This window comes from Pyrus communis, chromosome 17 (genome assembly GCF_963583255.1).
Source record: "Pyrus communis chromosome 17, drPyrComm1.1, whole genome shotgun sequence".
NCBI lineage: Eukaryota > Viridiplantae > Streptophyta > Magnoliopsida > Rosales > Rosaceae > Pyrus > Pyrus communis.
In genome coordinates this window covers 6,865,987-6,878,808 of record NC_084819.1, presented here as the reverse complement: position 1 = coordinate 6,878,808, position 12,822 = coordinate 6,865,987, and the positions used below count along the sequence as shown (strand labels likewise).

Genomic DNA, 12,822 nt, shown 5'->3' with positions numbered 1-12,822 from the left:
AAGGTCAAAATTCGTCCAAATAACCCATTAGTTCTTATTTGTGTTAGTTTTGTCCCAATTCGTCATAATCTATCCATATTGAGTCTTTTGAGTTTTTTTTTAGTTCAATTTTCGTCCAAATCACTTTCTAGGACCTGTTTTGAGTCAATTTAACTTAGTTTCTGTGTTTTGAGTTTATTTAGCTTGTTTTGAGTTATTAGATTCTAGTTTTATGTTTTTGAGTCAGTTTTGAGTAGATTAGCATCCTTAGTATCCCCGGTTTAGAACGATCCCTACTTGCATATATACTACAATTGTCACAAATAGGGTTTAATTTGTGTGTCAAGTTAATTTACACATCAATGAGCACTAGTACAAAAAATACTTTGGGTGACATAGGTCCTTTGTCGCACAAAGTCAAAAAAACGTCGCGCGACAAGCGTCGCGCCACGCCTGTGAAAGAAGGTTTTGCGCAACGAAGAAGTTACATGCGTCACGCAAAGTGTCTTTGCGTGACGTAGTAACATGCGTCACGCAAAGTGGGTTGGTGTGACCAAGGTGTGCGTCACGCAAAGTGGGTTAGCGTGACGTAGGATGCGTCACGCAAAGTGGGTTGGCGTGACGGAGGATGCGTCACTCAAAGTGGGTTGGCGTGACGTAGGATGCGTCACGCAAAGTGGGTTGGCGTGACGGAGGATGCGTCACTCAAAGTGGGTTGGCGTGACGTAGGATGCGTCACGCAAAGTGGGTTGGCGTCACTCAAAGACACTTTGCGTGACACATACCTACGTCACGCAAACCCACTTTGCGTGACCTATGAAACTTTTTCGTCGCGCAAAATTTTTATGTTTTAATTTTTTTTTAATTTTTTTGACAAAAATATTTTGGATTTATTAATATTTTTGATTTAATTTTTAATAAATATTGTAATTATTCTAAACAATAAACAATAAACCAAGAAAAAATTTAATTATAAACCATATGAAAATGTGCATGCAAGATGTCTAAACAAAAAAAGAAAAAACTACAACAAGTAGTCTTCTAGGTTTGAAAACTACTGGGTATCGGGTAGGTGAGGTGGCTGGGAGGTCGAAGGTGGAGTAAGATCAGGTGCTGGCAGTTGGATTTGGAGACCAGACACCGCTAAGGCTTGTACAATCATACTCATCTGCGCCCTCATCTGTTCGTTCTCAGCTCTCATTTGCTCGTTCTCCGCCTTTATATGCTCGCTCTGGGCCCTCATCTGCTCACTTTGGGCCTTTATCTGCTCGTCCTCGGCTGCAAGCTGACCTTTTAGGGTTGTCACTTCCTCCTTTAGGGCGTTGACCTCTCCTGTGGTCGATTTGGAAGAAGAGGCACCCGTCTCACGAACCCACGCCTTCCCCATACCCCGAACAACCTTGCCATGAAGACGACCGTACTTTTGATCCAGGACCTTAGTCATGATCTGAAAACCTACATCCTCAGGTAAAGTGACGTCCTTCATCGGGGTTTCTGAGGGAAGTTGCGATGTTGCTTCTTGGAGAACAGCATCGCCCTTTTCCACCATAGTAGCCTGTAATAATAAAGAAAAAACGTATAATGGTTAATAACAAAATATAAATAATATTTGAACGATTCATAAATATAAGAATAATAACAATTACATCTACTTACATGAAGATGCTCAGCGATCTCATTGCCAGGTCGAACGTAAACGTCCTTGAACACGTCGATCTCTGGGAACTTAGAACCCTCCTAAAAAAAAAAAAAACCATTAGGAAAATTTTATTAATCAATAATAAAAAATAAATTGTATAAAATTTCAAAATTAATATACTTTTACCTAACGTCGTGTCTCAAGCCTATACGAAAAGGGCTTCGAACCGGAATGGTGGAGAAGTGTCTTAGACTCCCGAGCTATCTTGCCAGCAACAGATTTCTTCTGTTAAACACACAATATACATGTTAGTGTGACTATTTGAAAGAAATTATTTAAAAAAGCTTAAAAAAATAACTAAAAATTTAATGAATTATTATTAAAATATTAAGTACATACCACAAATTTTGGGTCCGTAAAATGGTTGCAGAGCCATTCCCAATCCTCTGGCCGGTCCTCCAACTCGGATGGGCAACCCTCTAGGCGAGCAACCTCTGGATCATTAAATTTCTTAAAATGCGCATGAAGATCGCTCTTCCAATTTTTGTACCGATTTGCGAAGGTCTCGTCTAAGTAGGTGATGACCTCAGGGGATATGTCCTTAAAATCAAAATTGACCTACAAATAAAACAACAAAATAATAGTAAGAAATTTAATAATATTAAGATAATATACTTTGGTTTATAATATTTGTAAACATAATTAAAAAAATGATAAAAGGCCAAAAATTAATATACTAACCGACAACTTGTCTCGCACCAGTATCTTCGTCTCCTGAGGAATTTCTGCCCAAGTCTCCCACTGCATAGGACAACAATTCTGAATAACACAACCACAGCTAGTAGCGACGATGCTATGTTGCTGTGAGGTAGCCGCTCCACGATGTCGCGAGTCATATGCAATCTTGATCAAGGAGGCAGACAGACGTACATTCTGTGCCGTCTTCAGCATTCGATTAGGCCCCCTGGTTTTTTTTTTTAGCTATCCAAAAAAACTTAAATGGTGAAAATCCTAAGCTTAAATTTCTATAGAAAATTTTGCAAAACCTCCCCTAATAGTATATCATTTCCCAAAACCTTAAAAAAGTAAAATAACAGTAATTCACAACCCGCAACAAATTTTCACAATCATAAAAATAATAGTTTTAAAATGAAAAAAAAATACAACGTAGTGAGAATTAGGAAAAAAAAAACTACCTGGCTGGGAGCCCCCATCCTCAACTCTGGATGATGAGGAAGTGTGAACAGAAGGCTCCAAATCGCAGCGGTGCCGGTGAGGCCGCCGTGCACTGAGCGACTGAACCGACACTGATGACGTCGATGATACAGGTACCTGGGATTCCGTAGCAGTAGCCTCAGTAAGGGGTGTAGGCTCCCCAATCAATGGAGCACTCATGGATGGAGTAGTAAATGCTGATAATGCGGGAGGCGCATTGGTCACACTCCTACGACGAGTGATCAACTGCGACATCTATACACTTTTTGAAGAAAGCATTCAACTCAACATCATTTGAAAGACAAACTTATCAATAAGAAATTTAACAAAAGAATAGAAAACAAAAGGCGAAAGCATAAATCTTTTCTCGCTAAAAAGAAGGTAAAAGGCTTAAAAGCATGCCACACAAAATGTTGAAAGAATACCTTTTCAGCTTTTATAATATTTGCTTAATGGAATATAGGATTTCAAGGTTCAACCACCAAGTTCTTGATGAGAAATACATAACAAAAAGAAATTGTGCAAAGGTCTAATTAAACCAATGTTATAACAATGGAACGAAAAGTTTCACATGCCGAAACTGAAACACACACTACACTGCTACAACTTAGAAATTAAAATGCCAATTATCTAAAGTTAGTCAATTCTACTTCACATATCACACATCACAACTTAGTCAATTCTGAAGTTAGTCAATTCTAAAGTTAGTCAATTCTAAAAACTTCACACATCACATATCACATATCACAACTTAGTCAACTTAGAAATTAAAATGCCAATTATCTAAAGTTAGTCAATTCTAATTCACATATCACAACTTAGAAATTAAAATGCCAATTATCTAAAGTTACTAAATTCTACTTCACATATCACACATCACAACTTAGTCAATTCTAAAGTTAGTCAATTCTAAAAACTTCACATATCACATATCACACATCACATATCACATATCACAACTTAGTCAACTTAGAAATTAAAATGCCAATTATCTAAAGTTAGTCAATTCTAAAGTTAGTCAATTCTACTTCACATATCACAACTTAGAAATTAAAATGTCAATTATCTAAAGTTAGTCAATTCTACTTCACATATCACACATCACAACTTAGTCAATTCTAAAGTTAGTCAATTATCTAAAGTTAGTCAATTCTAAAAACTTCACATATCACACATCACATATCACATATCACAACTTAGTCAACTTAGAAATTAAAATGCCAATTATCTAAAGTTAGTCAATTCTACTTCACATATCACAACTTAGAAATTAAAATGCCAATTATCTAAAGTTAGTCAATTCTACTTCACATATCACACATCACAACTTAGTCAATTCTAAAGTTAGTCAATTCTAAAAACTTCACATATCACATATCACACATCACATATCACATATCACAACTTAGTCAACTTAGAAATTAAAATGCCAATTATCTAAAGTTAGTCAATTCTACTTCACATATCTAAAGTTAGTCAATTCTACTTCACACATCACAATAACTCAATTTTTTCCTACTAATGACAAGTTCGCTTCTAAATGCAATTGGTTTTCTCAAATCATCTTAAACCCAAATGCTCAATGGCTATACAATCACAAATTATGATTCAAAATAATTGAAATTGTGCTAAATGGCTATACAATGGCTGTATAAGACAATAAGGTCTTAATCACATTGATCTAGTACAATCGAAAAGGCCTCCGTGCATGTTTTTCCAAATATACCCAGGTTACAGAAATACCTTGTTCAGCTGGTAGTGAACTTTGATTCCCTGTAGTATCCTTTTAGAGATGTTCCACCATACCCAAGTCACCGATAAGATTCCCAGAGGGAACACACTCTTTCCAACCCTAAGTGTAAACTTCACCAGTCTCTGTAGAATGTAGATTGACCAATAATCCCAATTAGTTCACATTCTGGTCCTGTAGAAATTCATTACAAATAAATTGTTTATGTATGAAAAAGACATGAAGCCCGTGTTTATTCATCTAGAATTCACTACAACCACAAATTAAAAACATGAAGCCCGTGTTTATTCATCCAGAAAGCACAGGAAAAACAAATTAAAAACACCAAATTTCCACTTTTAAATCTTCTTTTTTTCCTATGATGTCAAATAACAACAATGATTCAAATAACAATAATCATTACTAAAAAATTCGATTCATAATTCGATTCAAATAACAATAAACATTTGAGCACAAATTCAATTCAATAGGGTAGGGGACTGAACATGGGTGTGCGGGTGGTGGTAAATGGGGACAAGTCGTTCCCCCCTTAAATAAATTTGTTTTTCAATCACAAAACGAAACAACTCTGGGCCAGTGGTTCATATGCATTTCGGAAGTAGAATCTCGATGCAGTAAAATGTCTATATACTATGCCTGACAGGCTGACAGCCCACATTTAAGAAGCATTACGAATTCAACTCTCAGAAGGATCAATATATATCCTTTCCTTAAAATCTCCATTCAAGTGAAACCCTGCTTAATGTAAAGAAATTTTGGAAGACAAGCTCACCCTAATCCCTAAATAACAATGAACTGCAATTTCACCCTAATCCCTAATCCCTACAATGAACTGCAATTTCACCCATCCCTGCTTTCAACTCCTGCAACTCTGCCACTGCAAGAAGCACGGCTGCTAACGTCGTCGAATCAAAACCCATCCCACCCACAACCATATCTCCAAAACCTCGTATGGAATCAGCGTAATAACAATTCCTCACCAACCCAGATATCATCGTATTCCACAAAACCGTGTCCTTCTCGGGCAATCCATCAAACACCTTCTGTGCTAACTCAACCCGGGAAAGCTTGAAGTAAAAGTCAACAACAATCGACCCAACATACAAATTCAATCCTAACCCATCAACAATCGAGTGCGCGTGCAGCAAAATCACAAACCCTAATCGTAGTGAAACCCTACAATGAACTGCAATTTCACCCTAATCCCTAAATAACAAAAACCCATCGCAAATCACAAACCCTTACCTTGATTTTGGGACTTGATTCCCGTCGGCTTCGAGATTCGTGTGGCTACCTGTCGTTTAGAACGAGAAGGAAGAGAGAAGTCTATGGGAAAGAGAGAGGGAAGACAAGTCTGGGTTAAAGATTTGGGGATCAAGGTTGCGAAGAGGAGAGATGAGCAAGAGGGAAGAGATAGAGGAGACGCAGGACTTGAGCGAGAGGAAAAGAGGAAAGTCTTTTCCTGCAATTTGATTTGCAATTTCAGCGAGAGGAAAGTCTGCAATTTAAGCAAGAGGAAGAGGAAAAGAGGTCTGCAATTTGAGGAAAAGAGGTATACGGAAAGAAAAACCGAGAGGAAAAGAGGATAGGATATATGGTTGCAAAACTTGGAAAAATTGAAAAAAAACGCCTATTTTTCGCCATGGACCGCCAAAATTATCAATTCGCGTGACGTAGGTATACAATTCGACGTCACGCAAAGTGGTTTTGCGCAACGCTTAAAGCGTCGCGCAAGGTTTTTTTATTTTTTTTTTAAAGTAATAAAAAAATTACCAAAAATGTGACTTTACTCCTTTCAAGTTCAATTTTTATTTCACATAAACCCCACAATAATATATTATTCTAAAAGAAACCCATAATAATTTTTTTTACATATATATCATTCAATTTCTTAAGTGTTATAAGTACAAAATAAATAAATTAAAATCTACTTAGTAAATACATATACCATTGCACTTGATGGGAAACACATTGTACGAAACTAGTTTCAACGATCCAAGCGTCAAACTTGTTTATATATGCTTCGAGATTGCATACGCCAAAAAATAGGAAAAGAAAAACATTTAGAGATAAAGTAACGCGACAAAACTTTTCGACGGTCATAAATGAAAAATAACGATTTAACGGTAGTTTTAACTCCGATTTTGATGATTTTTTACAGCTACACTCCTTGACCCTATATGAATCCAATGAACTAATTTGATCGTCCATTTAAAGTATTTACACAAGTGGATACCACAAAATCTTATGTTATACTTAATGAAAGTATTAATAAACTCTAAGTGTTAGTAAATCTACCATTTTGATGGGAAACACATTGTACGAAACTAGTTTCAACGATCCAACCGTCAAACTTGTTTGTATATGCTTCAAGATCGCATACGCCAAAAATAGGAAAAAAAAAACATTTAGAGATCAGGTAACGCGACAAAACTTTTCGACGGTTATAAATGAAAAATAACGATTTAACGGTAGTTTTAACTCCGATTTTGATGATTTTTTACAGCTACACTCCTTGACCCTATATGAATCCAATGAACTAATTCGATCGTCCATTTAAAGTATTTACACAAGTGGATACCACAAAATCTTATGTTATACTTAATGAAAGTATTAATAAACTCTAAGTGTTAGTAAATCTACCATTTTGATGGGAAACACATTGTACGAAACTAGTTTCAACGATCCAACCGTCAAACTTGTTTGTATATGCTTCGAGATCGCATACGCCAAAAATGAAAAATAACGATTTAACGGTAGTTTTAACTCCGATTTTGATGATTTTTTACTCAACCATTTGTTTGTTTTGTTTACTCAACCATTTGTTTGTTTTGTTTGCTTCACCAATGATGGATAAACTGAAAGGGAAGAGAAAAATTTATTAAATTCTCCAACTTTCTGTTTGGTTTTTACTAGATTTCTAGATTTCAGAATGTAGACAAGGATCTACGGCCCAAACCAAACAAGGGTCATCTCTTCACAAGGTTATAATGTTGTCGATGGAGGTTTATTTGTTCTTATTTTTACACTTGTTGCTTACCTAGTTTGTCTTTCAAACTTCCTTCTCATGTGACTATTAACTCATATGATGTCTTTGTTGTTTTGGATTCTTAAGTATTTTCTTTATGTACCTCTTCTCATGTTCTGAATTTATTTTTTGCAGAGGCCTGTGAGAACATCGTTCGAGCTGATTTTGGATGGTCTTCTGTTTTTTTTGGAATTTCATCTTACTGCTTGGCAGCTTCCACCACTGCTCTAGTTTTACACACGAGAATAATTTACTTGGAATTTTTTTTTAAGACAGTCATGTTACATTTGAGAAATGTTATTCCAAATGCATCAGATTTTCATCGTTCTTCATCACATCAGCTATAAGTTGATTGCGAGAATGCTCAATTTGTTAAAATTGTACATTTACTTATGGGACTGATGTTTTAACAAACTGCTAAATGGAAAATAAGAACAGAAACAATGTAAAGAAAAATTCAATCAGTTTGCCAGGGGTTCCATCGAGACCCCCTTTATGGAACGTATATGAAGGAACATAAAAGGAACAAACACTACTGTGGCTATGGAAGGGGAATTTTTCTAACAATAACAAGAAAAAGTATTTCTTGTTAACCATTGGGTGAGCTCTTAATATTTTCTACTTAGGGGCCTCCTCAACATTCTTCTCGACCGATTCAGTTTTCGTAGCTGCAATCCATCCGACCATAGTGAAGATCAAATACAAGGGAGACTTCTTGGGTGCTTACTTCAATGTGGACTCAGTCTTATCTGCAGATAACTAGTTCTGCTTAATTTGCAAGAAAAATAAACGAAAGAAAGATCATTGATTTCATTGTTGAAGAAATATGTGACAGTGCTCGTAACTGTTCTACTATGTTGATTTCAAGTTGAAAAATATTTACTCTCAGACAGAGTCACAATACTGCAGAATTATGTTTCGTACTACTATTTTTCATACGAAATCCCGACACTTTGCTTGATTTGTTTACATATTACAATTCTTTCTCATTTCTAATAAAAAGGTGGCAGTATGCAAACGTACCTTCAGTACAATTGCAGCAAAGGTTGGAGTAGCACACTTAGATCTGTGTTTCTACTTGTATGGGGCAAACAAGACCGATGAGTTGTGGCCACCGAACCCAAATGAGTTAGACAATGCCACCTTAACGTCTAGTCTCTCTTTCTTTGGACCCACTAGTAGTTTTGTATCTTGCATTCACGTGCTGACAGAGTTAGATGATTCCAAATACACTTTCATTGGACATTATATACCAGAAAAGGGTTACAAGGGAACGGAAGACAACGTACCATGCCCTCATCTGGGTTTTCCAGATTAATATTTGGATGTATCCACCCAGTTCTTATCGCCTACCCAAAAAGAAGAAAACATGTCAAGAACTACACTTCAAGCTAAACAAACAAGAATTGTATTTGGTCTTACATATCTGGTCTAAAAATAGTACGGTTTTTCCAAGTCAAAAACATCACGTAAGTTACCTGTACTGCTGCAACAGCTTTTACAGCACCAGATGCTCCCAGTAGGTGACCAATCATGGATTTTGTAGAGTTCACTCTCAACTGTGAAACGTAAAGATCTCATCGAACATAGAAATACAGGAATTAAGAAAACATGTAACGCATCCTATGTATTGTTGTTACCTTAGGATTTTGGCCAAAACAATGAATGAGAGCATTATACTCCTTGAGATCTCCGGCCGGTGTGGATGTAGCATGTGCATTAATGTAATTAACATCTTCCCTAGGCACTCCAGACTGTTCTAAAGCCTTTTCAATGCAGAGAATAACCCCAGCCCCTGTTTCCAAGGACATTAATAAAATAATTCAAATTCCAGGACTTGATGTAATTCATTGAAACAAAGTGCAAGGCGAATAAAATTATTCACACAAAAAGCATGCTATAACGACATTAGTCATACAAATATTTCCACATAATGTTCTTTGATAATGAACCTCTACTAGATCAACAGAAACAAGTTGCCAAAAACTTCTTGGTTCCACAGCTCAACAAAAGAATATGAGAAGCGTATGAGTGAGATTTCCAAAGATAACGCATATTACCATCAGGGTGTGGCTCGGTCATGTGGTAAGCATCACATGTGAAGCTTCCACCAAGGAATTCTGCATAAATAGTTACACCTCTTTTCTGTAATAAAAAAAAAATCGATGAATTAAATCTTCTTTTCTGTAAGATAGAAATGAATGATTAGAAAATGTGTTTGTGAGACTATAGGGGTAGCAGCAAGTTCAAGAAACGTAACAGAAAGCATGATACGGATTAACTTGAGGGAACCACAGGATACAGAATGTCCCTACAGACTTTGCACCTACAACCTTACAGTTACAGATGATGTGATCCTACACAGAAAGAAGAAAAAAGGATATCCAGACAGATACCCAAGTGCCATTGCCAAGGTCAAAGATTTAGAAAATACCTTAGCATGTTCTAACTCTTCTAGAAGCAAAGCGCCAGCTCCTTCCCCCATAACAAAGCCATCACGATTCTGTCCAATAACCAAAAACAAGATTTCGTTAAAAACAACAACTAGGTAAGTCTACATGTAAGTAAGAAACAATTATTACAGTTTCAAACTTTCTTTCGCAATGCAGTAACTTTGCACTTGTTTAACGTTTCTACAATTAAGAAACTCAAAGCTCAAGCTCAATAGATATGACTAGGTTTAGTTATAAATTACGACACATCATTTCAAAAGAGCTGACTAGATTCCAACACAAATTTACGTTGACATCCAATATATGACATGCCTTTCGATGATTTTTACCATTCTTGTTCATAACAATATTCACAAAATTTTCATCATATAACCTAACCAATAATAGTGGAAATAAAAGAATAAATGAATCGAGCATTGTTATTGGCTACATTACACTATCCCAAGGGCGTGATGCTTTGGTCGGATCATTGTTTCTTTGTGACAGTGCTCTGCATGCCACAAAGCCTCCCAATCCTGCAATGATAGCATAAGAATAAGATTATTATATTATTATACGTGCAACTCTGAGTAAACTAAGAAATCAAATATGCAAAGAATGGGAGCAATACCAATAGGTATCATCATTGAATCTGAACCACCACAAAGCATAAGGTCCTGCATAATAGTTCAAAGAAAATTGTAACTCTGTTATTATAATACACTCAAAGATCGTTCATCAGCATACCATTACTTTCAATTTTGCATCTAAACTACCACTAAATTACCTCACGTTGTAGGAAAATATTTTGCATCTAAACTCTACCACTTAATATGATTAGCAGAATACTTACTGCTTCACCTCTAATGATATGATTAGCCGAATTCAAAATACAGAAATTGCTTGTAGCAGAAGCAGTAGAAATTGAATAATTTGGGCCCATCCAACCCTGCAAGTGTAAGAGTAAGTATCAGTTAAATGGACAAGTACAAAATCTCAGCGGTCATCACAAACTGTAAGAGTATGCATCAAATATGTATATATACACACACACACATATACATATATATACATATATATATATATATATATACATAGATACATATATATATATATATACACACATATATACATATAGATACACATAGATACATAGATACATATAGATATACATAGATACATATATATATATACATATGCATGCATACATACATACATACATACATACATACATACATACATATATATATATATTATAATCTCACCAGATCCATTGCCAGCATGGCAGAACCCATATTTGTGGTTGCGAAAGGTACACAGAAAGGGTTCATCTTCTTATAGGAAACCCGTAAAGCTTCAATTGCATCATTGAAGATCTGTTCAATATCAAAACGCAAAATGGATTTATCAAACATGACCGAAGCGATGAAAAACACATCAGATCTTGTCCCAAAAGCAGATTTTGTGGATCATTGTGAGACTATTTGGCTTGGAATTTAATTTTTGTGAGCTACGTTTACAAGATGTTACTACAGGAGAGAGATACTGATACACTGTCTTAAATTAACAAATAAAGAACATAAACAAGTCCACTTCTAAAATCAAAGAAACTAGTTTTCGTGCATCTCCACCAAAAATGACATTTGGAGGATGCGACATAACATTACAAACTGTGATTGTATATAGCCACAGAAGCGAGAATGCTCAATTTGTTAAAATTGTACATATACTTATGGAACGTATATACATATAAACAAGATATAAGCATAAACGTAACGTAAAGATTATAAGACTCACATCAGCTTGCCAGGGGTTCCACCGAGACCCCTGTGATTGTATAAGACCTATCCTCAGGATGAGAAAGTGCTACCTTCACCCCCTTTAAGGCCTTTTTAACCTGTAAGTAACCGAATGCCAATCAGTTTCCAGGACAAATATCTTTAAAAGTAACCATTTGTGAACAAACATAAGTAAATACATAGAACTCTGAATAATTTAGCCTATGTGGACATATACACCTGATCTAAATGAAGTGAATCCAAAATGAACAGGTCAATTCATAATAAAAGCAAATGATTACATGCTAAAACAAAATGCAGCTTCAAAACCGAATAAGCATGAATACTAGCATCTTTGCATAAATAGAACCTATAACAAGTGTAAATAACTTCTACTTCGTTGTTCAGACTGGTAAAAAATAATTACAAACTATCAACATTGTATTTTATTTATATAGCTTAACTTTTAGATAAGTTGCCTATCAAAACTGCATGAAACAAATCAAAGTAAAAATGGAGAATACCTTCAAACGATCACGATCAGATTCTTCCCGTGCCTTTTTTTAGTTTGACTTTGTCTCTCCTCAATCTCCTGGTTTTTCCTTTACAAGTTTATATTAATCCTCATCTGAACTACAATAATAACTCTCACTATCCTCACTACTATCATTTTCGGATTTCCATTCATCCTCATCTTCATTTGCCTCTTCCGGTGCATTGTATCGTGGCAGATCACCAAGGTCAATTGAAATTGACTCTATTGGTATTTCGAATTCGGGAACTCCATCTACTTCAAACGGTTCTTGGACAACATTAGTATCTCGGAGTGTTTCTTCACCAATTTTTATCAAAGATGATAACTGTTGGTCAGCGATGTTGTCGTCGTTGTCATCTTGATTTAGTTCCGGAATATCATATAGCCCTCTTCGATCAATCTTCTGAACAACTTTCCAACCATTGCCGGCTTTCGGGTCGTCTAGAAAGAATATTTGTTTTGCCAT

At 35.8% G+C, this 12,822-nt stretch overlaps 1 protein-coding gene across 1 annotated transcript; it reads right to left on the bottom strand.

Annotated features, from left to right (window-relative positions):
- Positions 1–8,824: 8,824 nt before the first annotated feature.
- Positions 8,825–11,942, bottom strand: LOC137723350 (3-oxoacyl-[acyl-carrier-protein] synthase II, chloroplastic-like). Its single transcript, XM_068462520.1, has 10 exons — positions 11,841–11,942; positions 11,309–11,419; positions 10,897–10,992; positions 10,675–10,720; positions 10,500–10,579; positions 10,046–10,114; positions 9,672–9,756; positions 9,252–9,406; positions 9,090–9,170; positions 8,825–8,960 (listed from the first exon to the last, which is right to left on the bottom strand). The coding sequence occupies exons 2-10, from the start codon at positions 11,372–11,374 to the stop codon at positions 8,847–8,849; spliced, it is 792 nt and encodes a 263-aa protein (XP_068318621.1). The 5' UTR covers positions 11,375–11,419; positions 11,841–11,942; the 3' UTR covers positions 8,825–8,846.
- Between the last annotated feature and the right edge of the window lie 880 nt (positions 11,943–12,822).